The sequence below is a fragment of the Paecilomyces variotii genome (genome assembly GCF_004022145.1).
Source record: "Paecilomyces variotii strain CBS 101075 chromosome Unknown C8Q69scaffold_1, whole genome shotgun sequence".
NCBI lineage: Eukaryota > Fungi > Ascomycota > Eurotiomycetes > Eurotiales > Thermoascaceae > Paecilomyces > Paecilomyces variotii.
Genome location: NW_021167140.1, coordinates 1,180,059 through 1,204,533, shown reverse-complemented (window position 1 = coordinate 1,204,533; position 24,475 = coordinate 1,180,059). Strand labels below are relative to the sequence as shown.

Genomic DNA, 24,475 nt, shown 5'->3' with positions numbered 1-24,475 from the left:
GAGGTGGGCTTCATGCCCATTCTGCATAGATACACCTATCATTTCCTATCAGATTTGATCACATGATCAAAGAAAGGCAGACAGAACCAAACAAAACAGATCACCAAACAGATCACCGGCCATCCCCAAAGATAACCATCTCCGGACGTAGGTCCGCGATGTCAAGGCTCACTCGGTCCGCCTCCTGGTCGGTGAACCGCCTTGGCCGGATGACGTGCTGTAGGCTGGTCTCCTCAGGTGATACCAGAGGAAACCCCCCAAACCAGAAGAGCTCACGATCCGCTCCCTGGTAGTAAGGGGCGTGGAGGTCAAACCAGCCTACAGCCGACACCGGCTCAAGGTGCGCCGTTGCATAGCTTCGGAAAAGAAACGCCGTGCTCAGGAGCATCGTCGCCACAGTTGCTTCCATACCACGGGTGAATTGGTCGAATAGGTCCTTCAGCTCAGGAGTCTCAGTGAATCGTTCAGGCCGGAAAGAGCGTGCGTCCGGGAACAAGTGTGGATCCTGGAACAATATCTTCGCACTGAAACGGACATGTGTGCCTTGCGGGATCTTCCATGTGATGGGGCCATCTTGATACTCCCAACTGGTCCGATTCTCATAACGAATGATGCAGTTATCCATGGCATCGCTCAGGCGTAACGCTTCACGAACGCAGGAATTCAGATACGGCAGCCTAATAAGTTCATGAAGTACTGGCCTCAGTGTATGACCTTCCATGATGGAGCTTAGCTCGTGTCGCAGCACTGAGAGACGAGCACTGTCATGAAAAAGCTGATTGAAGAGTACAGTCAATGCTCGGCTAAGACGAACAGACATATCCAGAACAAGATCGTTATCGCTCATCCAGCGGTACGTTGGGGGTCTCTGCATCATACGATTGAAGTCATTCAGAATATATTGAGAAGCGTGTTGAGTGAAACCGTCTATGGCGACTGGCGGATTCCTGATACCATTGAATAGACACTATGGAAAGAGAAGAACAAGTAAGCCCATATTTATGAAGTATAGCTGCGGCGGTATTGTCAACTCACCCTGATGACTGTCACATCACTTGGTGTCCTGGGCCCGCAGATAGCTCCGACTTTCCTCGCAATGCTTCGAAAGAACGACCTAATACCACTGACATACCAGGGCTCCTGTGTAAAAAGCGGGTATCCGTATCCTTGAAGGCCATATCCATCTGCCGGAGTGGGGTCTTGTTTTAAATAGCAAGCTTTCATCACCGCTGGACAAATATCAGTGCCTCGTAGATCGCAAGAAATTGAAAGGAGACAATCCTACCTGCAGCAAGACTGAAGAACACCATATGCATTCGGAGAGGGTTGTTGACTGCCTGAGCTTGATCAAGATTATGCAAAAAGCCAGCGTATTTTTGAAGAATCAGAGGCTCAAGTGGAAACAGTCTATCTGGTGCAAGGTAATCGTTTCTGATATGAGCGGCTGGTATCATCTGTAACTGAGAGGGTCTTATCACGATATCCTCGTCAGGGTAACTAGGCCAGTCGAAATCACGACGTCCAAGAAGGTATCGATGATAGACAGAAGCATCGGCGATGGAGACAGTGTGCGGCGAGATACGTATGATCTTGCCCTTTCTGTCGTGCAGCAGTTCGACCATCTGTAAATACCTTCCGAAGCGGCGCCAGTCCTGAAAGAATTCATATCTATCGATATGTCAGTAAATTTCCGCGAAGACCATAGAATTGAGGCAGCAGTTTTCCCAATATTGTTACTCCAGTCTTTCAGATACGACATCCATGGAGTATACCGGAACGCTCACTATCAAGAAGAGGCGAAACTGACTTCCCATCCTCAGGGGTAGACTTACAATCCGGTAGCTTTGGCAAACCAAGGACCGGGAATCCCAGTAAGGTTCGATAAATAGACACGGTAGAAGACCTTGCAGAGTATCATGAGCACACAGAAGGCCAGGACAATCAGCAAAAAAATGAAAACGGCCAAAGGAGAATTCTCAAGGAGCCCCATCGCGCCTGTCGATGCTTGGACTTGGAGATGTTTAGAGATGTAAGGCAAGCTGGCAGACTTAATGAGAACCAATATCCGATAGATCTCCAAAGGGCGACAGCAGATCCTGATAGAGTCGCTGAGAGATTCAGGAGATATGTTCAGGAGAGTCGTGACTGCCAAAAAAAGAAAACATAAACATGTTTTCACATCGATGTTATAACTTGACAACACTTCAGCGCACGTGATCGTTATATCTGGTTATTCTTTGCTTCCAAACTGTAGAACCCCTGGTTTTTCTTTTATATGTGCATAGTCGGCTAGTGCAGTTGCAGGCTCAATGATCTGACCTATCCGCACTAACGTGACCACCCTGAATCTCACTGTTTTATGAGCATCATGAGAGCAGGCTATCGATATATAGCACGCTGAAAATTGTCGATATCCAAATCGCTGGAGTCCTGGACAACCATGGGCTGGAGATGTGGCAACAGGTATTGCATCTGTGAACCACAGAAACCGAGAGTCGAAACGCCATCCCTTGTCCACTGCAAAGAGAGCTGGTTGCTATTAATTCAAAAACCAAACTGATTAAATGGAATTATATAAGGATATCATTTGAATGTGAGCTATACATGAGTATCTTGTTGTAACCAATGATAACATAGTCTATCAAAGGCTTCGTGCTGTTCCATGAGGGCAAGAGGGATAGAAAGGGCAACATGACTTGGTAACATATACGAGTATGAGTTGAAAGCAACCAAAGGATAGAATGCAACATGGTGAGCCCAAGAAGTGGGAGGTATCGGATATAAACCAAAAATTTTACCACAACAGTGGCGGGCGTCACATGAATCTCTAAAGTCCAAGATTTACACGCCTGCCAAGTGATAATGCACAAGGATCAATGACGCCAGTATGTATATGAACCAACAAAGAAGTCTACTCACAGCAAACATCCCACAACCGCCGTCTCATACCGTCAAAGGCTGCCGTCCAGCACTTTATGAGCGGAAACCTGCAAAACTACACTTCCTGAATGTAGTTTGCGGGAACACTCTTTGTTTGCCCACCTCTCTCGACATCAGCCCATCCATTACCGCTATCTCGATTGATCAAGACGAAACGGTCACCTTCAACCATGCTCCATTCCGCGTCGCTACGGGCCTCGTAATCATATAGCGCCTCGACATATTGCAGTTTCTTAGCACCTCTCTTGGGCGCGACGGCAGGACCAACACGCTTCGTTGCTACGCTTCCTGCTTGCGACGCCGACGAGTTGGAATATGTCGAGGCGGGACGATCAGCCAGACCAGGACTAGCAGATGGGACGGGAGAGGATGGTGGAAAAATCTCGACATACGAGGCAGGGACCAGGCCCTCTTGAGAACCGGCACGAACGCTTATCCAGCCGGAGCCATCTGCTACAGGTTAGATAATACGACCGGAGATAGTTGAAAGGGATTTACCATCTGGTTCGACTAGGGCCACATCTTGGCCTTCTCCAACACTGATTTCACCTTCGCCATTCGCTTGGTATTGGTAAAGCATTCTTCCCCTTGGCTCACTGGACTTGAGCGAGGTACCAAGGACAGAGCCTGAGCCGTTGGCGGGAGGAGCGTACTGCGCAGGCGGGGGTGCTACGACTCGGCTTCTTTTCACCGGAGCAGGTTTATTGATCGAAGCTGAGGATGTAGAAAGTTCTGGCTTGGTAGTTGATGCAGAGATGGACCTCGTCGCACTAGCCGCGTAACCGGAACTCAGGGAGTTCATGGTGTCTCGTCGGCTTAGTGACGGCATATCAGAGGCACTATCGGGCGACGCAGTCTCATAGACAGGCTTAGCATTGGCCGCCTCTTGTCGCTCCGCCTTGAGTTTTTTCTTTTCCTCTTTTGTTTGCTCTCCGGGGCACTCGGCCGGCACCTTCATTTGACACTTGCTGTGGCAAGTGTATCCGCAATCACGGCAGTCAAAGCCTTTGGCTGACAGTCCCCAAATGCGCTCACCACAAAGATCACAGTTGGTGGGTATCTTGAATGTCTGGGATCTGAAATTGTGATTCTTCGCTCCAAGTGACACGTCGCCGACTGCAGAAATGATCGTCGACATCTCAACCTCTGATGTGAGGCGCCTGCGATCTACCTCATGTAATGCGTCTTGGAGGAAGAACATAGACTTTACAGCCTCGACCTCATCCCTGTTGTCCTTTCCTTGCCTCACATTCTGCCTGACTCGCCTTGCGCTCTCGACTTCCCGTCGCTTCGAGTCAACCTCCATCTTTAGCTCTCTTACTTGTCCTTTGCTCTTAGTTAGCAGATTACGGAGGAAGACCTTCGCTGCTTCATCCGTCACGATGGCGTCGTCGTCGTGCCAGACAGGACTTGGCTCAAAAGCCATGTCCGGAGGATCCTGCCATTGAGTGACATTGTGACGCATGAACATGAGGGAGTCGAGCCGCGGTTCGTTACGAGGTATCTCATTAGACAGGTTTTTGATGTGTTCCGTACTCCTCGAGAGCGATGACAGCTCCAGCTGTGCTGCCAAAGACCACAATGTGTCCAACTTTGCAACCCTTGTCTCGTTCAGGTCTTGAAGGCTCTGATCAAACCCGTTAGTTCGGTCGCTGAGTTAGAAACAAGGAAAAAGTGCCTTACATCCAACACCTCCGGCACGTACTCGTTATAGTACTTTTCCTTCAGCTTATTCGTCACATTGATGCTGATGAGGTAGGTATTCTACGAAATCTCCGTTAGAGCGACCAAAAGAAGAAAACAACAACAACACAATCATAATAATCATAATAATGCTCCGAAGAATGAGCAACGCACAATGACGCACCTTAACGTTATTCATCTCCAGGATCTGTTGTTGATATGCATTCTGCGCTTTGGCTTTTCCATGATCAAAGGAAGATTCCATCTTCTTGCGTCTGTTCTCGACTTCCTGGCACGCGGCATCGTACTTCCCTTTGACCTTCTTCAGGTCGCCGTACGACGCATCCCGTTCTTTCTCGAGTTTCGCATAGTAGTCTGCGTGGCATTTCCGGAGGTCTTCATATTGAACTGCTGCGACTTTGAGGGGTTCTGCAACCTGTGCCACCAACTCCGTCCCGAATCTGTCGCGCTCCGCAGCATGAGCCTCGACGGCCGTCAGTTGGGCCGACCATGTCGTCAAGGAAGCGCATTCAAGAGAACCCGGAGTCATGCTCGGGGTATCTCCTACGCTCAGACTGCTCGACTTCTTCGCCTTTCGATCCGAGTATTTCTTACACAAAGCAGTCAGCTTCGTGGCATATTCCTTCTCGATAGCGCTTCTTTCTCGATAGAATTGTTGTATCTCATCCAACCACGAAATTCCGCTAGAGACCTAGAGTTCCTCTTCTCAGCCATCATTCTCCGGAGGGGTTCGGGGGGTCGAAGCAATTCAGTGATTGCGGTCTGGGAAGGCGTACCCATGCGTTAATTGGTTTGAATGCATCCTGATTGCAAAGACTGTTAGACCACAGATAGAAAGCATTGAACCTGTATGAAAATACCTTCAACTCCGCCCCAAATTGGGGGGTGATATTGGACTGCGCCATGCCTAGTTGGAGCCTGTTTGTATCTTGAATCACAAGCGCATGGGAGGTATGAACCAGCTGGAAGTAAGTGGAAGGCTAATGCTGGCAGGCGGTCAGTAGAGGCGTCATCGGCCCCCTGATCTGCAGCAAGATCTGCTCTCTTGTTGACACGGCGCAAGCACGGTGATGTGTAGGATTCAGAGGATAATACTTGATTGCGGCGGTTCCTTAGAGTATCCACGCGTGAATGCTGGGGAGCCATTACGCCAGCGGGGGAGGCTGTCCGTTTCGCTGGCGACTAAGTATGACCATACCAAGACAAGCCTGGCCGCGTGTCTGCCAGGAAGCTGTGGCGCCCCTTACCGTACCAAAACCAAACTTACAGCCCTGCCGCTCGTTTGTTGCCCCAAAGCAGCTTAGAGTCCCCGCGGTGCAACACCAAGTGCTCAGGGACCGCGAGCTCTTTTTGATTGTCGTCAGGTTCTCTCCATTCACACTCCCTTTGCTCCCTTTTGTCCTGGTCAAGCTCTTCGCCTTGCCTCTGGTAGTGCGGGATAGACCAGTGACAACTGCATTTGCTGGCTCTCAAGATATCTTCGGTGGATACGCGAGCTCTGCATTCTCCTTGCAACACTCTACCCCGCCGTCTTTCTGCTGATATTTCAGCTCGCCACCACAACTCTTTTCCCTCACACGATCACGACCTATTAGCTGTCTTTTGCTAGATATAATCTACCACAATTGCAGAGATGGCCTCAGAACAGGCAGCTGAGGTCCCGAAGACTGGGAATTCTCTGGAGGATCGCATCTCCCAGCCGGACGACGCGACCTCCGGTGCGCCGCAAGCTTCGAACACCTCAACATCTTGGGCCGACGAGGTGGCCTCTTCGACGCAAAATGATGATGCTGGTGCGGCGAACAAGACACAGGACACTTCTATTCCACAGACTGATGGTGCGCCCTCCGCGTTGGGTGGCACCGATCTTCACGAACCGGAATACAATGTCAATGTCAAGCTGAGTGATCTGCAAGCGGATCCAAACAACCCTTTATTCTCTATCAAGACTTTCGAGGAGCTTGGATTGTGAGTGCGCCTTCTCCTCAGTGTGTGATTTTCCCTCTAATGTCTGTTTTCTAGGGAGCCGGCTATTCTCCGTGGTCTGACCATGATGAACTTCCGGAAGCCTTCGAAGATCCAGGAACGTGCCCTTCCTCTTCTGCTCAACAACCCACCGACGAACATGATCGGACAGTCTCAGTCGGGTACTGGTAAAACGGCTGCTTTCGTCTTGAATATTCTCAGCCGCTTGGACCTCAGCACCCCGGAAATGCAGAAGAGCCCTCAGGCATTGGTCCTTGCTCCCAGTCGAGAGCTTGCCCGTCAGATCGTCGGTGTTATCCAGGTCATGGGCTCCTTCGTCGAGGGCTTGGTTGTCGGTACTGCTGTCCCGGCTGACACGCACAGCCGTCCGTCCAGACTTGAATGTTCCGTGGTCGTTGGTACGCCCGGAACGGTCATGGACCAGATCAAGAAACGTATCTTCCTGACACAGCGCCTGAAGGTCCTTGTCCTTGATGAGGCAGACAACATGCTTGATCTGCAGGGTATGGGCGATCAGTGTATCCGCGTCAAACAGTTCGTGCATCCTGGGCCTTATTTTCACCTTGTACTTGCTGACCTGATTTAGGTTGCTTCCGAAGACAGTTCAAGTCGTCCTCTTCTCTGCCACCTTCCCTACCCATGTTCATCGCTACGCGTCTAAGTTCGCCCCCGGCGCCAACGAAATAACACTTGAGCACGAGGACTTGACTGTGGAAGGCATTAAACAGCTGTACCTTGACTGTGAGAGCGACGAAGACAAGTACAACGTTCTTGTGAAGTTGTACGGTCTTCTCACAATTGGATCTTCTATTATCTTTGTCAAGGTGAGTTAATTTCTCGAGAGATAAATCGTATGTTACTCATGTTTCACTAGACCCGTCAATCGGCGCAGGAAATCGAGAAGCGCATGACTGCGGAAGGTCATACTGTCGTCTCGCTCACTGGTGGTGTCGAAGGATCAAAGCGTGATGACACCATTGACAAGTTCCGAAGTGGTGAGGCTAAGGTTCTGATCACGACCAACGTCCTTGCCCGTGGAATCGACGTTTCAACCGTCTCCATGGTCATCAACTATGTGAGTATTCTGCTATTTCAGGACATCTGCCTTCTTGAAGCTAACTTCCCGTAGGATATTCCGGAGCTACACGATCCCACATCCCGCCAGCGCAAGGCCGACTGTCAGACTTACCTGCACCGTATCGGTCGCACGGGTCGTTTCGGTCGTGTCGGAGTCTCCATCTCCTTCGTTGCGAACAGGGAAGAGTGGCAGATGCTCATGGCCATTCAGGATTTCTTCAAGACCGATATTACCCGCATCGACACCCGTGACTGGGACGAGGTCGAAGAGATCATCAAAAAGACTATCAAGAATCCTCGATCCCATGCAAACTACAGCCAAGAGCAATAAATCAAGTGTTGTCTCTCCGGCTTCTCCTTCAAAAGGATAAAAAATAATAAAAACGCAACGTTACTGTCGGATATGGTTGAGGTTGCGGCAGTCCCTGCCATGCTGCTGAAGCACAATATGTGATTTGGGATAATGCTGCATGCGGTCTGGATGAGGTCTGCCAGACGTAAGGAGGTGCTTACTGCGAGGTCGTTTGATATGATATGATCGTGACCGACGCCAAAGGCGATATTTACAGTGGTACGCGATGTAATGAGCAATGTTGTAAGACCTCGAGATTGTTTCTAATTCAACGAGAGATGAAAAGAAAAGAGATCATGATAGATACCATGCTATTCCAATATGCCTCGAGTGTTCTCTGAAATCAAGACCATTTCTAAGAAATCCGACACAACTCCAGAAACTATTGACCACGAACTTATTTCAGAAGCATAGCCTTTATACACAGATTCTATATTGGGCCTCTTCATATTCTGGCGTCTCGATACCGCCAACAGCTTCATCCGTGGAAGGGAAACCATAGCAAATGGGCATCGAGAACCATAGGCAGGTAGACTTTACTAGCCGCAACTATACAGTTAGATATTAGATGTGAATCTTGAGCCTCTTGCTGTGGACTAATTCTAACGAGTAAATCTTTAACAAGGCATAAGAACAGAGAAAAGGCTAACATCTTTTGTTCACCCAAAGTAGATGCATCAGCGTTAGCCAGTCAGAATCTCTTGGCGACTTTCGTATATTATTTTTCCCCCCTAAACATTTGCGAGCGGAGCCTCGCTTAAATATAAACGATTTCAATGAAATATAGGTGTATCCAGGATAATATGGATGTCGATGCGGTCGGAGACTCCCTACCTACCTGGGGAGCTGCTGCCCCTATTCTCCCACTCCCACGCCTTTGCATTAGCGAGGCCACCCATGGAGACATGTAGCATGAGCTTTCTGCAGAATCCAAGCATCAGATTGCTTCAGCCTGTCATGAAACCCTGAATCAAACAGCAGCCAAGTAAGATTCATGTCCCATAGAACCGATCACCAAAGTCTCCTAAACCGGGAACGATGCGTCTTTTGAGAAGTCAGTCATAGCAAATATAACGGAGACAGGAACGACAAAAACCTACTTCTTCTCATCCAAATCGCTATCGACAGCAGCTGTGACGACTGTGACGTCAGGGAATTGCTTCCCAATGACCCCTAACCCATGCGTTGATGCGATAACATTGACAAAAATAATGTTTGATTCGGGGACGCCTTGTTCTTTGATAATACTGATGGCTTTGCATGCCGAGCCTCCGGTGGCGAGCATCGGTTCGAGGAGTAGGATCACTTCAAAGAACACAAGTATTAGTTTATCCTATATTACATTCCTTTGAAGCCGTCTGGAGATGGCGTACTTCTCTCCCTTATATCGTTGGGAAATTTCGAATACATATGCGTAGGAAGCGCGGTTTCTTCGTCACGCTGGATGAGGATCTTGCCGAAGTTTAAGGAACCGCTGTACGCATTTAGTTAGCTGCAGTCGCGAAGTTAACTGTGGATATGAAATAGCTATAATATCAAGTGCGATGTGTAAAGTTTTAAACGTACTTCCAGCAATCTCTCAGGGCCTGTTCCAAACTAGCTCCTGCACGCAGTATACTCACACCGCAGACACCCTTCGTAGGTCTTGTCCCGGCATAGGTAGCTCCGGTTGGAGTCGTGACTGAGATTAGTTCTGACGGTACGAGATTCAACGCTGTGTGCGATTATAGTGGTTAGCCAGGCGCTGATGTTGCCAAACCTGTAGCTGGAAAAAGGTTGAGGGTTTATTGAAAGATATACCTTCAAATAATATCATTCTAGATACCTGTTCCACGGCTTTGTGAAAGGTATGCCCGTCTGTTCGAGCATCCCGAATGGTGGTCATCCAAGATCGCAGCAAGGGAGTACATCGAAGAACAACGACATTCGAAGTGTACTGGCTTCCATTTTCGAAAATATTGCTATTTTCCTGATCATGCGGGGCAGTCCCGGATGACGAAGACCCGTCTACTTCTTGGTGCATTCTGATCTTTCTCTGTCCCAAAGTTCCCTTTGGAGAAGCTCTTCGTAAGGACTAGCCAGGTCGATATATTCTTAGAAAATAAGGTAGGAAGTCGTATCTCACGTGCCCCACAAGATAGCAGGACCAGATACTGACCGGACAGCTGGCCTAGCAGAATGAGACTGATCTACCATTGCGGGGAACACCGTCGGTCGGTCCACTTGAACGATATGCGTGACTGAGATACTTGCAAACAACAAACTTGCTACCAAGGCACTGTTCTGTTGTCCCTCTTGATGCCATTATCAATGTGACGGAATGTCGTTATCTATTATTTGCGGGGCTCTCCACACCGGTTATCTATGCTCCTTATCAATAGATAAGGCCGAGCTACAATAATCTGTACAGCTACCACAAAGCCTAGATAGAGATAGGAAGAGTCGCGACTTGAGCATTATTCTCGTGTTCATAACTGAGAAAGATTCAAGTGTGGCAGATCATGTCTATGTGGTTACGGGGGACACGATCGCAACACCGTCCATGTGTCGGTTCCTAGCCTTTGGCTTACGCGATACTTAAGGTAGCAAAACAGTAGGTAGTTGTCAAATTAGAAAGTCCGAATATGTAGTATATAAATTCTATCTATTTCGAATCACCAGTCCCGAATAATCGGTCACCGATGTCACCTATCCCAGGCACAATGAACCCCTTCTCGTCAATGCCTTCATCAATGGCACCCACCACGAAGTCTGTCCCTTCTGGCCATACAGCAGCCGCTCTCTCAAGGCCAGTTTTGCTAGCAAGGATGCAAACAAAGGTAATATGTTCAACTCCCCAGTCTCTGAGAGCAATGGGTCAGCACTTGGTCTCAGATTTCGATATAAAAACGGAAACCATAGGGGTGGCATTACCTCAAGATCTCAATGACAGCTTCTGAAGTGCCACCTGTTGCAACCAGCGGATCCACTATGTATACTCGCTTGATATCTGGATTGGTGTTCGGAAGCTTGTTATAATATTCGACTGGCTGCAGGGACGCTCGCTCGCGGAACATGCCGATGTGGTAAACGACAACGTCTGCGTCTGGGGAGAATTGTGACAAGAATGCATCGCACATCGCTAACCCAGAGCGTAAGACAACTATCAACCCAACCTTCTCTGTGGGGTTCGCATCTTTAGTTGCTTCGACGGCCAGGATGCGTGAAATCTCAGCGGTGGTAATTCGTACGCCAGCACTGTTCACCTTACGGTCGCGAAGATGGTTGACCTTGGTCTGGACAAACGGATTGGATGAGACGCGAACGTTTCCTGGAAGAGAGGACGAGTCGGCAATCATTGCCGTCGTTCCTGGTACTGGACTCGGCATGATGGCTGGCGATATTGAAATGATGGACGAGAGGCTCAATGATGGAGTCGCACGACGTACTCAGTATGTTTTTCAAATATGATGGGACTGCAATCAGCGATCAGAGTTATATTACAATAGCTGAGATGTCAAGAGGCCAAGGCTAGACGATAAGACGAGCTGATTACTCTATCTGGAAATCAGGATTGAGGGGTAAATTGTTTATCAGTGCTGATAAGCGGGGTCCAAACCGAGCCGATAAGAGATCAACAGTTCAACGTCAAGTATTTTCTGCTTTGATAGCAAGTCCAAAGCTGGTGAGCTAATTCCATTGTTCACCCCTTATACATCCAGTTAGTTTTGTCGAGTGCTGGCTGACAATAGTCCAACATGGAGAATGTTGCGCTGTTCTTTCCCCGCAACTAACCGACCTATCCTCTCTCTGTCCGAAGTGCAACTTGTCCATTCCCACGTCGTTACTATCCTCTGTCTCGCTATTGCAAGTCTTGCCATTAGCGTTTTCCTTCAACAGCCACAACTTCAGTCTCCCCTTCATCACCGCTTCTGTGATTGTCAGATTATTCAGAGGTTGCTACCACTATGGAAGCCATCAACTACCTCCTGTCCCTGGAAAGTGTTAGGGAAAGAGCAAACAAGGTGTATAGCATTGCTGTGGATGGAAAACTTAGGAGCTTCGATTACCATGAAGACCGCATGGCCGACGCAGCGGATTTCGTTGCGTCTCTGATCATGGTATTGTCCATATGGCTCTAGTTTCTGTGTACAATAGCTGATGTGAATAGCGCGATTTTGGGCCAGATCGCTTCCATGAAATCCCTCCCCATGGCAGGTGGCAGCACTTCGAGGCGGGTAATGTTCCTCGCGTCACAGAAATTTTGGACGAGTGGAAAGCAGACGGGCAGGACAGTACAGAATGTGCACGACGTCTGGTAGATATGTTTCTTGTCTCTGTGCTGTTGGATGCCGGTGCTGGTAATACCTGGGCATTCGTGGAACCAGGAAGCAATATGCGCCTGTCGAGAAGTGAGGGACTCGCAGTAGCAAGCTTGTATATGTTCAAAAAGGGTCTATTCACGAACAATAAAAGCGGAAACCTAGTGAAAGTTGATGGTACGTTAAACGTCTAAATTTCACAGTCGAAAGACCTTTTCTGATTCTTGCCCACAGGTACAGGGCTACAGAACTTGACAGGGGAGCAGCTTGCAGAAGGCATGCAAGCAACTTCGCAAAACCCCCTTGTTGGAACTCAAGACCGCGCGGCGCTTCTACAAAGATTGGGTAAATCACTTATGAATTTGCCAGAGATTTTCGGCTCGGAAGGACGGCCTGGAAACATTGTTGGTATGAATCCACCACTCTTTCCCGCTTCATTCGCTCAATATGTGCCTAACTTATATGACCATGCAGACTTTATTCTATCAAAGGGGAAGACAGTTGATATTCGCGAGCTGTGGGATACCCTTCAGAAATTATTGATACCCATCTGGCCGTCAAATAGAACCATGATTGACGGGCATCCCATCGGTGATGCGTGGCCTCTAAGCACCCTAGGTGCCACTATCGGCGACAAAAATCCGCCAGCAGATGTGATACAACCGTTTCATAAACTCACACAATGGCTTACCTATTCTCTAACTGTCCCTATGCAGCGTCTACTGGGCGTGACCTGGGAAAATCACGATCTTATGACGGGCTTGCCAGAATATCGCAACGGTGGTCTTTTCGTGGATATGGGTGTTCTTTCCCTCAAATCTGAGGTAGTTAATGCTTCCACGAAAGACGAAAAGTCAGGGCTATGTTCGTTTGATACTGCGGACGATGTAATCGTGGAATGGAGAGCCATGACTGTGGCACTTTTGGACAGGATAGCTCCTTTGGTTGTTCAGCGCTTGGCAAAAGCAACAAATCAAGCGGACTTGTCTCTTAGCATGGCCCAGATCCTCGAGGCAGGAACCTGGAAGGCTGGGAGAGAGTTGGCAGCGAAACACAGACCAGACACGAGGTCCAGTCCTATTCTAGTTGAGAGTGACGGAACCGTGTTCTAGTGCTACTACACATGAGTCCTTTACGTAGGTAGCTATTTCTGGCAATAGTATACTATATTTACAGCTCCCTTCATCTGGTAATGAGAATTCGTTTTCTTCAATTGGCGCTTTATTATCTATCTCAGATAGCCCGTATTTTCATGAAGAACGGCTGGCTCAGACACAACTGTTGACATGTGTTGTCAAGGATTAAGGCAAGCCTGCCTGAGAGCCTGAAAATTGCCGTATCGGGCAATAGTCTCCACATTGCCAGCTAAGACAGAATATGCAAGCTACAGGTATTAGGTAGGTACCTAGGCTACCTAGCCAGCATCTTACGAGATAGATATATCAGAGCCTGAGTTGGACTGATTGCACTATCGCCCCAAAAACTCACTTTAACGGACCATGGGACGGAGAGTGAAGCGCAATGTGGAGCAATGATAGAGCTCAGATTACTAGCAAAGAAAGTTCTCCTGGCAAGCTTTATCGGAGCTAGATAAGTGTGAGATCCGATAAGAAGCGGAGATAGCGTCACATGCCCTGAGGGGAAGCCATATCGTGGAACCCGCCGGCTATCAGCATACCAGCTACTAGTATTACTCCGCTAACTAACGATGACACGACTTCTTCCTTCACTCGTTTCTTATTTCTAGACAGACTGAGGTAACATCACCGTAGATTTCCTCGTCACTTCTTCGTATTCCTCCACTATATCCTCAGATCCTTGGAGGCCTTCCCTCCTCTCTCATTGCCCTCCCCTCACCGCTATCTTCTCTGCATCTGTGAACACAAGTATCATCATGTTGGACACCGATTCGAACACCGATGCTACGAACGGCGAGTCGCCAGCCGCTCAGTGGCCAAATCCTACAAAGTCAAGATACAGTAAACACATCACAGTAAGTCTGATCCAGTCTTCATAGGGATGACAGACAGTGCTCATGCTCTCCAAGTTAACCACCTATCCCGGTCAAAGCGGGGTCGATCCCGTGCCCCTTGAATGGGGAGCCAAAGATGCCAAAACACGCGGTCCTATAATCGTCTCGCGAAATGGCAATATGCTGAAGCGTCGCAATGCCATGGGTGCTCATGGTGGCAGCTACAGTATCTACAATGCTCTGGCCATCGCCGCTGGTGACCTTCCTCCTGATTTTCGCCCGGACTTCCGCAACACGGAGCCGACGTTCAACTTTCCCTGGCAACCGGCATGGGCAGATCCTACCAAGATCGTCTCAATGGACCCCTTCGGTCACGACATCGTCAACCAGTTCAGAGAATATCTCGACGCTGGATGGGATATCCGCCCAACCATGGCTATAACGCGAGCCCACATGCGACTGGCAGAGATCAGTGAGGCTGTCCATAAGGGCAAGTTAGAAGTCGACGGCACGATTGTGGTTAACGCCGACGGCGATGTCCGTGTAACAAAGGTCGCTGTGGAACCAGTCTGGTATCTGCCTGGGGTGGCGGAGCGATTCGGTGTCGATGAGGGAACATTACGAAGGACACTGTTTGAACACACCGGTGGAAGCTACCCAGAACTGATCACACGCCCTGATGTAAAGATCTTCCTGCCTCCGATTGGTGGTCTTACTGTCTATATCTTTGGACCCCCTGAGCGTGTCTCAGACGAGAATATCCGCCTAGCACTACGTATCCATGACGAGTGCAACGGTAGTGATGTCTTCCAATCGGACATTTGCACATGCAGACCGTACCTCGCGTTCGGTATCCAAGAAGCTATAAGAGAAGCACAAAACGGTGGAAGCGGAGTAGTCATCTACTTCCGCAAGGAGGGTCGTGCTCTGGGTGAAGTGGTCAAGTACTTGGTTTACAACTCACGAAAACGCGGCGGTGACACAGCCGATAAATATTTCCAGCGGACAGAAAATATCGCTGGTGTGCGAGACGTAAGTTCTATACTCCGTTAACCATGGTTTTCATATCACTGATGTATTTGCTAGATGCGCTTTCAAGCTTTGATGCCCGATATTCTTCACTGGCTGGGTATCAAGAAGATCGATCGCATGCTGTCCATGTCGAATATGAAACATGATGCTATCGTGCAATCAGGGATCAAGATATACGAGCGCATTCCTATTCCTGAAGACATGATTCCTGAGGACTCGAGAGTCGAGATTGATGCTAAGATCAATGCTGGATACTTCACGACGGGTAAACAATACACGATGGAGGAGCTTGCCCAGGTCAAGGGTAGAGGCTGGGAGAAGTGGGAGGATGTCACGGTAAGCAGATCCAAAAGACTTGGTTTTCTTATTCTTCTAACATTTCATCTAGCACTGAGTGTTGTCACTTGAACAATGATACACGATCGATGCAATGCCATCATTACCCAATCTGGCGGGAATGGCCTCCCATTGTTCCTAGTGGGGATGGAATCTTCTTCTACGATATCCTACATATTGATTTCCATCGGGATAACATTTATTTCATAATTCATAAATTGCTGTTGGTTATCAATTTACCGCATTTCAGTCTCTGTTTATTAATCTCCATGGATGCTCGTAGTTTTTCAGGAACTGGATGACGTCATAGGTTCGATGCTTATCTCTTCTCCAAACAGGAGTAAGATAAGTAAGATAAGCCACCTTATCTCCGCCTTAACTCCAGCGGTCTCGTTACTGCAACTGACATGAATAAAGATGGTAAACTGGTCAAGTGTGCAAGCAATCGTAGGGAAATTACGAGATCCTGAAGTGGCCATATTCGTTTTTCTTTTTTCCTTTGCGAAACGCACATGGTAGTAATATGCAGGCAGTGGACCTGATTTCTTTGCAGTAAATGCATCTTATACAGCAGACTGGAGCTGCAGATAACAATGGACCTATGTTCCTCAATCCTGAAACTCCTGCCACTTAACCATCCTCTCTCTCAAATCTAACTTCTCCCCATCAACAACAAATGTCCCATCACCTCGATGATGAAACATTTTCCCACCTTCCCTCCCCTTCTTCTCATCCGGATTACTCCACGCTTTAACAGCCCTTAGTACCCATAGATTATATGCCCCAACCAACTTAGTATCCTCCACCACACACTCCACATTCGCAATAACAGAAGCATTCCCCACCAGCGGCGCCTTCACCTTACTCGCACGAAGAGCTTCCAACCCGAACTTAGTCCATTTATATACCTCCTCGCCAGAACAATTCCCAATATCCACTACCGTTTCCGCCATATCAACGCTCGGGATCGCGAGAACGCACTCCTTATTCTGCTTCAGGAGAGAGTAGCTTGCGTCCCAGGGGCCTATGCAAGCTCCGATCAGAGCAGGGCCAGAGTGCTGGATCATCATGTGGAAGCCAATCGTCATGATATTATGTGTGCCATCTTTTAAAGAACCGGTCGTTACGAGCAGGACGGGCCCGGGTTCGATGAGGCGGTAGACGTGGTCGAGGCGGTAGGATGTGAGCTTGGTATGTGTTTCTGGCTGGTCGTGCTCTTGCTCTCCTTTTGAGGATTTGGTTTGTTGTTCGGAGTCGGCATGAGAAGTTGTAGAGACACGGCGCTTTTTGGGCGGCATTTCTTTTTGTTTTTTTTTTTTTTTTTTTTTTTTTTGTAGAGTGAGAAATTGTTGTGGTTTTTAATCTCTGTTAAACTCGATGATATGAACAATAGAACGAGGTCGTTACTAGCTGGCCATATGTCAAGGAACTATAGTCATAGCCAGTCGAATATTTTGTGTCTAGAAAGGGTAGTAGGAAAAGAGGAATCTCAGGCGAAAATGCCCAAACAATGCACCTGGGATTCCAGAAGGTCTCTGCATAACATCATAGTCGTAAGCTACCACCTTTCCCCGCAAAGCCGCAAGTTTTAGTCAGCGTCATGTCTCCACACAACAATATCATCACTTTTGTTTTCTTTTAATTGAAAGCAAAACACTACTATGAGGGGTAATGCGAGATGTAGAGAGTTTAGAATGCTAAGGATTATTAGAATGTGATGCTTTATACTTCATAGTGGAAAATTGGAAGGGGCATTCGAATTCCATGAAAGAGAACTGTATCGGGATAATCATGTCATGTCATCCTGATGGGCGTTACAAATTAAATCCTAAACCAAGCTTACCTTTGAATAAATGTCACAGTTCTTACAAGCTCCCGTATGACATCAAAGGAATGTATATCCGCCTAAAGGTTTAATCTAAAAGTTGTTATCAGTTATACTGGGTACTGGTTCTGTACCTGATATTGATAAGATCATCAACAAAAGGAATATATATTCGAGGGCACACCGGATGTCTCACGTCAGACGAAACCAGCATAACTAGTTGTTAGAGGAGGGACTGCTATTTCTCATATGCAATAGATAGTTCTAGATATATTTCTGATCTGATCTTCTGTGTGGCTGCTAGTCCATGTCGAGGTGGCGACGAATTTGCCTGTGGTTCCGCGGAGAAGAAGTGATGTTCTCTCTTCAGGAACTAATTGACTAGAACAGATAAAGGCAAAAAGTAATCAAGGATTTGCCACTAACTATCGATAGTGCTTAGCCAAGATCTGTATATATGACACGTAGGAGAACTAGATGTCCGTGCTTAGATGGCGATGGCTACCTAGTAGGTATTATTACCCAGTCATCGCCATCAACCCCGCTTCCACAGTCCGCTTAAGCAACGCAACACGAGGTACGGATAGGCACATACGTTCCGGGAAGGTGACAGCTACTCGGCCCTGTAGAATCCTGGATGGTATGTCTGCTGGACTCTCCAACTTCAGCCTCCTTTCACAGATGACGAACTGGATCACAGGAGTCCCGACTGTCCGGACCCGCATGGCCCTTCCTGGTTGTCATAAAGGTTACAGAGCTGGATGTCTTACCTACAGATGGGCGGGTGCCTTTTCATATCGGCCGATGCTGACGGTCGTGGCCACGGTCCCGGCAAGCGGGGGAGGGGTTTGTCGATTGGATGCCCGGCCTGTACTCATTGGAATGTTTGAGCAAGTGGCTGGGCAGCTGAAGACCAAGAGCAAAATCTCTTGCTCTCTAACCCGCAGGGACCAAACGGTTCGTCCGGGTCAACCCTAAGTGCTCACAAGTGGCCCATTGACTACCTAGTCTATGTCAAAGTTGGCTTCCGCTGCGTCCGAATAAGACACGGGCCACATGAAGGCCTACTCTGATCGAGAAGAACTGTATTAAGATCTGACCACCCGACTAACTGTGACGGCAATGTTAACTTGTCCAGTACATACCCTGCATGGAACGCCAGACGTCGTCGTATTTGACACTAACGTAACCAGCTTCCAGAGCTTCGGGAAACTTAACTATGCCAGCTGAGTGGGCTCTTCTAGAGTCAACATAGGTTACTCGTTTCTTTGCTGACTCCAGCCCTTATACTCTCCCGCTCGCAGGGTCTTACGTTAGTGGCGTCTCTTCGTGGAACAATCTTTCGGCCGCTGGTGAGGTCTGCAGACCGGTATACCGATGCGTGCGGGTGAGATATGGTTGTGTGAAGCATCCGGAATAATCTCATAATGTCTTTCTGAGGAATGGTATTAGTAGAGTGTTCTTAAAACCACTTGGAACGTGCTTATTTTGTACTCTGTTTATTTAAAGTCCGAGGATCATAGACGGCGCTAGGTGAATAGACCGACGACACGATGCTTCCGCCCTTGCCGGGAGCATCTGTAAATGACTGACGTCGCATTGACCAGTACCTATCTAGTAGTACCTTCACTGGAGTAGTAGCTGATCGCGATCGCTCTCACATGTCCCCGGAATACTCATTCCGGGTTCGAGATTCATGGGTCAGATGGCGCTGGAGACCTCTGTGCCTTTAGTTATCTAGCGCGTAAGGATCTCAGGGGCTAACTAAGTTGCCAAAAAGTACGTGTATTTCCCCAGAGAGGATCATTATCCGTTATTCAGAAACTCCAGGACTTTACCCAAGGAGCGAGGATCCGCGCAGATGTGAGGAATCCATGCAAAACATACGCGTGAGGCGGGGCTTTGGCAGCAGGGTATCATCTAGCGCTCAAGCATCGCGACATGGATCTTGGCTTCCAGTGTTGGGCACAACATGACGTTCAAAAAAAAAAAAAAAAAAAAAAAAAAAAAAAAACACATTGAGATCCGCAGGTTGGAAATCCCAGGATCATCTTTTGAGGCATTCGATTGAGGCTCTTAGAAAAAGTACGACAATGCCCATCCCCTTGATCTTATGTCTACAGTTATACGACAAAAGTTTGAGACTAACCCTCCGTAAGGTCCAACTAATTTCCAACTCTTTGATTTCTACATAATGCAGACAATATCGAATTGTTTCACATTTTCAAAAGTAATACTTCAGTTGAAAATGGCATGGTTTCTCCAAAGTTATCTAGTTAGGGCCCTGGAAACGTAATAGTAGTGTGAACGGATGGTTTCAACTTTCACTTGGAAGTGTATATACGGCCATCTTCATATAATTAGGTTGTGGACTCCAGGTCAACACTAATATCGTCACCTACAGACGCCGTGGCAGACCTGTGTAACCCGTCGGCGACTTCCCCGGTCGCACATGGCGGGGGTTTACACGGGGAAGATAGCACAGCGCACAGATGCATCATGTCCACTGAGATTTCGGAAATCAAGTGAAGGGACGCCGGAACTTCTGGATGGCTGCCGACAAAAGTCCTAGTACGAATCGTTCCTACATGCTGCCCTTGAAGAGGTCCACCATCAGGTTAGTAGCTGTGGAAAGTGTTGACCTGTATGCCGGCCAAGCGAGACTGACCTTATATACTGTCCTCCCAGATAGTGACCTATTGAATCTGGGTATGCTATTGAAGTCTGCGATCTCCATATTTCGAGGGAGGTGATGCCAATTGCAGAAAATCACGAGGGTTAAGCGGGAGCACATAACCAATGTTTCTTGCAACTCTCACCTTGATAGATACGCTCGACACGAGAATATCTTTGCAGTATGCCCTCTAGTCCACTTGAAGGTACCGCCAGAGAGGTGTGGCCGGAGACGATGCCCCAATGGACATGGTCACCGTTAGAGACAAGGCTGTGGTCCGGGATAAGAGAATCGGGGGACTAGAATCACCCCTCCTCTTGGTACTAGCTCGGCCAACATACTGCCTCCAACAGTTAATGCTGGCCTTGAGCATTATTGGCCAAATGCGGTATTGCGGTGCTAGCTAATGCTTCTAGGTTGCTGGACTACTCGCAATACGCCTGCGCGGCCGACAATCAAGTGGCCCATCTGAATCTACCGTGACAGCGCCATCGATTACCTTCAGCCAATCTGGAACAAGATGTCAGAAAGCTAATACAGAGAAGATGAATCAGTAGGCACTCAGGACCATTACCTGATCCTCCAAGCCTCCACTCGGTCGTCTGGAAATGTCATACCACGGTCTATGTTCACTGACAGAGCGTTTCCAAACACCGGCCCTTGTCGAACTAAGACTTCAAGGTTGGCGAGGTGTTACTTTCTTGGAATGGATAAACTGCCTCGATTGCTGGGAAAGGGTCTTTAGCCGCTCAGGCCCGGCACGACGGTCTGGCCAGGACGTATGACACAGTCCTCCATTCGTGCAATGTGCATGCTAGAACTGTACCTTCGACCGAGCGGGCAAGATCCAACAAGGTCCTGACAGTATTTAGGCCATGGCCTCTCTCCAACCGATATACAGTAGTCTTTGGACCGTAACCACCAGTAGATGAGGTATCGTCAATTCTTCGTCTAAGACCGTCAGCAACGTATTTGTTATCTTCGTGTTCGAGCACCCATATAGTTACTATCAACCACTGTTCACTATTAATGGAATCTTATTCTATGAACTCTCCGTCGAGCTCGTCGACAATTGCGTCGCTTCCATTCGGGATGGGAGAGCCTTTCGACACGGCTTCAGACTCATCCAATCCAAGCTCGCCCACTGTATGTTCTCCAGTTGATTCAGAAAGCTATCCGAGTCGCACATCGAAACTGATATGCGATATCAGCAGATGATGTACCATGGTGGCCTACATGGGACATATGACATGATGTCTCTCAATCATGTGCAGTCTGCAGTGTTTGCTCCGGCAAATCCAAAGATCCCAGTCCAGTATGCCGGACAAACCACATCGCATGAGCGAGATCGCAGAAAAAAGGCCAGTCCGTCAGAAAAGCCCGAAATGATCACCAACATGCATCTAGTATGTCTCCAACCATCCTTGCCTTCGTGTCTTCCCCCAATGTAGTCGGCTGACTTGTGTGTCCGGCAAAGCAGCGGCGTCGCGCACAAAACCGTGCTTCGCAGCGAGCATTCCGCGAACGCAAAGAGAAACATGTCAAAGGTCTCGAGAACCAATTGCGGGATCTACATGAGAAACATCAGGCCCTTATTCACTCGTATTCGCGGCAGGCAGACGAGGTTCGACGACTGAACGAGAGGATCAAGTCGCTCCTCGTAGAACTTGATATATTGCGGACCAACGAGACGTCTCTCAGCGAGTCGTTGTTTCCCGATAAATTCGACGTTGTTTCTTACCCCCAGGCTCTATACGCGGCGCCAGAACCATATTACGACATGAAGCTCAATGCGACAAACTTGAGATTTGGCTACCCCGCCGAGTCACTATGAGTGACGAACTTCAATGGTCACTTCCTTTCCTCTTTTCACGGATTTGTTCAGTATATTTTGCACCTCTGTTCACAATATCCTCCTCGCATAGCAGAGGCGTTCTAGGTCATGAACTCCGCTCCGATCGATGAGGTCGGGCATGGTAGCATAGATGGTTGATAATTTTATCATCAAAGTTGACTGGTACTGATCTCTCCTTTTTTTTTCTTAAGGGTATTTTGCTTACTGTTGTCCTCTGTGTTTCCGTCAGGCATTCTATCTCGGGTTGAACTATGAGACCTCGCTTGCTGATAACGGAGCCGTACTTCGTTCTGCATCGACTCACTGCGCGATAATACTATAGTAAAAATTATGTATTTTTCTTGGCTGGTCATAAAGTTTGTCTTCTACTGGTCCAGGTACATCTCCAGTATCATGAATTCCTTGGTCGATCCCATGATCATAGCCGACGGGCAAGAAATAAAATCTACCTCTGCCATCCATGTACTATTGAACAAGAATATAAATCCCTATCGACAGCATGAAAGGATCCATGGAGACCATCGACCTATCAAAGACAAGGACAAAGGTCTGGGCGTCAGTCGTCAACTTTTACCCCGAACATGAACCCTGGCACAAGTACCATACTTTCCCAGGGGGCAGCAGGCTATAATTTTTCAGAGCATCAACAGCTTCCCTATTGAGACTTATTAGCTCTGGATCAAGCAAGGGGTTTGGTTTGAGTTTCCAAGGGTTGTATGTTCTCATTCTATAGGCCGGTGAACGATCTGCTAAGATAAGGTCTATCGGCGCAACAACTCCCAGCCCTACCAGTAGGAAACACACAGAACAAACGTCCCATGCCCCACTGGAGTACTTCCCTACCAAATATCCAGGGTCGATCGGCATCTAATCGGCATCTACCCCTGTACTGCCAACAGTGAGAATAACCACGCGAGCGGGGGTTGGCAATAGGGCTTACTGATCAGGAGTTTGCTTCCCCTTGCACGAGGCACGCAGTCCAGAGTGCTCAGTGCTTTGTGTGGGAAATGTTTCATCATGGTGCTTGGTTTGTGAAGGCTTATTCTACCAGTTGGAAAGAGAAGCAAGGTATAGCCTGTTGAATGCCTGACAGTTGGCCTGCGCCATCGCAAAAGGTGGGTGGCTCCCAGAGGATGTACAAGGCCTGATGCAGACATCCAGCTTCAAGATAGCTCTGGTTTAGTAATAGGGACGGGATAGACTTGGAATAGCTCGAACTGCTTGATCAGCAAAGCTGGACCTCAAATCTTGCTTGGTAAGTATGTCCTTTTGAGTCCAGTGAGATGTGATCGACATATTGCTTTTGCTGTAGCGCTTAGCTGGTCCCTGATCTGTATTGCGCCTTTTCTTCTTTTTCTCTTTTTTCTTTTTTCTTTTTTTCTTTTTTTGCCAATTTCATGTTAGGTTTCGCTTCGGGATCCTTCATCTCAGCTACGCTAGATGGCATCTATCTTTTGAGGATATCAAGTCATAGTCCCTACCTGCTATCAGTAGTTAAAACCAGCACTAATGCATCACATAGGACTACATATCTCCAGATCGTGTAAATATTCATGGGACTATCTCATGGTTCTCGATGGCATATAGCTCTGTACACCTACACGCACAAATTTGCTTGCTTTTCTCCGCGGGATGACCAGCTAGATGAGATTCTCTCAGACTAATTATGTCTATGCCAGTCATGTGAACAGTTCCCGGGAATCCGGTAAGCAGAGACGGGATTTTGCATTCTGCTAGATCTTTATTGGCTCAGTCCAACAGACTACAGATACCGTATATCAGGCTAAGCGTCTTACTTATAAGATTTTAGTCTCGTGCGGCTGTTATGCGGGTGATCATCAAATGCGGGACGTGCCACGTTTGCAGAGGTCTCCTGTTGACTTTTTGGGACTCCGATATGCTTTCGGAAAGAAAGCAGAGCTCCGGAGATATGAGGTTGTATCTGCAAATCTATCAGTACATGACAGCACGAGCATTAGATGGGAAATCGTGATTTTTCAAATCGAGGACTATCCACGTCTCGCACATCACTATAGGTTTGCTTCATTATCAGAAATACAAGGAGTTAATATCAATATAATTTTATCTCGCAATCACTCCGGAACTCCTCGCTAGGATAAACCGCTACTGTATGGTATCGATGATCGATTCCTTATCTTCATTGACTTACTCGCAAAGGAATATACACTAGTAATACTCTTCGATCAGTAGTAGGGTGGTCTTATCTTATCAAGTGGTTACATTTAGTCCTAATTCACGCCCTTATTAGGGGCTTATATCCGTACGCGTGCTTGCAGTGTGCACAGTACATTTCGATCTTTTAGGTGAAGACTTACCACCGGTCCTGGCCTTTGGCTGCCACAGATCTGAGGCACTAGTGGAGTAATCGCAATTGTGGTACGCAAGTCCATGACCTCGCTT

General features: G+C 48.0%; 9 protein-coding genes across 9 annotated transcripts; 4 read left to right on the top strand and 5 right to left on the bottom strand.

Moving 5' to 3' along the window:
- Nucleotides 1-112: 112 nt before the first annotated feature.
- Nucleotides 113-1,990, bottom strand: C8Q69DRAFT_440331 (cytochrome P450; the record flags this gene model as incomplete). Its single annotated transcript, XM_028628636.1, has 4 exons — nucleotides 113-967; nucleotides 1,036-1,229; nucleotides 1,286-1,668; nucleotides 1,833-1,990. 4 exons carry the CDS (start codon nucleotides 1,988-1,990, stop codon nucleotides 113-115), a joined length of 1,590 nt encoding a protein of 529 aa, XP_028488867.1.
- Nucleotides 1,991-2,538: 548 nt separating this feature from the next.
- Nucleotides 2,539-5,783, bottom strand: C8Q69DRAFT_511870 (putative actin polymerization protein Bzz1). The gene is made up of 6 exons (XM_028633279.1): nucleotides 5,505-5,783; nucleotides 5,421-5,447; nucleotides 4,808-5,335; nucleotides 4,624-4,704; nucleotides 3,439-4,567; nucleotides 2,539-3,390 (listed from the first exon to the last, which is right to left on the bottom strand). The coding sequence occupies exons 1-6, from the start codon at nucleotides 5,547-5,549 to the stop codon at nucleotides 2,996-2,998; spliced, it is 2,205 nt and encodes a 734-aa protein (XP_028488866.1). The 5' UTR covers nucleotides 5,550-5,783; the 3' UTR covers nucleotides 2,539-2,995.
- A 399-nt stretch (nucleotides 5,784-6,182) lies between these two features.
- C8Q69DRAFT_15226 (P-loop containing nucleoside triphosphate hydrolase protein) lies at nucleotides 6,183-8,176 on the top strand. The gene is made up of 5 exons (XM_028625560.1): nucleotides 6,183-6,612; nucleotides 6,667-7,164; nucleotides 7,217-7,454; nucleotides 7,505-7,705; nucleotides 7,760-8,176. Exons 1-5 carry the CDS (start codon nucleotides 6,278-6,280, stop codon nucleotides 8,036-8,038), a joined length of 1,551 nt encoding a protein of 516 aa, XP_028488865.1. The 5' UTR covers nucleotides 6,183-6,277; the 3' UTR covers nucleotides 8,039-8,176.
- Nucleotides 8,177-9,051: 875 nt separating this feature from the next.
- Nucleotides 9,052-10,082, bottom strand: C8Q69DRAFT_395800 (uracil phosphoribosyltransferase; the record flags this gene model as incomplete). Its single annotated transcript, XM_028627705.1, has 5 exons — nucleotides 9,052-9,103; nucleotides 9,160-9,364; nucleotides 9,433-9,533; nucleotides 9,626-9,773; nucleotides 9,860-10,082. 5 exons carry the CDS (start codon nucleotides 10,080-10,082, stop codon nucleotides 9,052-9,054), a joined length of 729 nt encoding a protein of 242 aa, XP_028488864.1.
- A 621-nt stretch (nucleotides 10,083-10,703) lies between these two features.
- Nucleotides 10,704-11,397, bottom strand: C8Q69DRAFT_395146 (uracil phosphoribosyltransferase; the record flags this gene model as incomplete). Its single annotated transcript, XM_028627682.1, has 2 exons — nucleotides 10,704-10,902; nucleotides 10,973-11,397. The coding sequence occupies 2 exons, from the start codon at nucleotides 11,395-11,397 to the stop codon at nucleotides 10,704-10,706; spliced, it is 624 nt and encodes a 207-aa protein (XP_028488863.1).
- A 226-nt stretch (nucleotides 11,398-11,623) lies between these two features.
- On the top strand, nucleotides 11,624-13,557 carry C8Q69DRAFT_450288 (DUF1688 domain-containing protein). Its single transcript, XM_028629424.1, has 5 exons — nucleotides 11,624-11,723; nucleotides 11,803-12,159; nucleotides 12,210-12,537; nucleotides 12,595-12,768; nucleotides 12,835-13,557. The coding sequence occupies exons 2-5, from the start codon at nucleotides 12,007-12,009 to the stop codon at nucleotides 13,470-13,472; spliced, it is 1,293 nt and encodes a 430-aa protein (XP_028488862.1). The 5' UTR covers nucleotides 11,624-11,723; nucleotides 11,803-12,006; the 3' UTR covers nucleotides 13,473-13,557.
- A 354-nt stretch (nucleotides 13,558-13,911) lies between these two features.
- C8Q69DRAFT_15058 (GTP cyclohydrolase N terminal-domain-containing protein) lies at nucleotides 13,912-16,033 on the top strand. Its single transcript, XM_028625538.1, has 4 exons — nucleotides 13,912-14,353; nucleotides 14,408-15,364; nucleotides 15,419-15,700; nucleotides 15,753-16,033. Exons 1-4 carry the CDS (start codon nucleotides 14,255-14,257, stop codon nucleotides 15,756-15,758), a joined length of 1,344 nt encoding a protein of 447 aa, XP_028488861.1. The 5' UTR covers nucleotides 13,912-14,254; the 3' UTR covers nucleotides 15,759-16,033.
- Nucleotides 16,034-16,308: 275 nt separating this feature from the next.
- On the bottom strand, nucleotides 16,309-16,998 carry C8Q69DRAFT_440324 (hypothetical protein; the record flags this gene model as incomplete). Its single annotated transcript, XM_028628635.1, has 1 exon — nucleotides 16,309-16,998. One exon carries the CDS (start codon nucleotides 16,996-16,998, stop codon nucleotides 16,309-16,311), a length of 690 nt encoding a protein of 229 aa, XP_028488860.1.
- Nucleotides 16,999-21,099: 4,101 nt separating this feature from the next.
- Nucleotides 21,100-22,086, top strand: C8Q69DRAFT_14985 (hypothetical protein). Its single transcript, XM_028625531.1, has 3 exons — nucleotides 21,100-21,345; nucleotides 21,414-21,605; nucleotides 21,677-22,086. Exons 1-3 carry the CDS (start codon nucleotides 21,229-21,231, stop codon nucleotides 22,031-22,033), a joined length of 666 nt encoding a protein of 221 aa, XP_028488859.1. The 5' UTR covers nucleotides 21,100-21,228; the 3' UTR covers nucleotides 22,034-22,086.
- The last annotated feature ends 2,389 nt before the right edge of the window (nucleotides 22,087-24,475 follow it).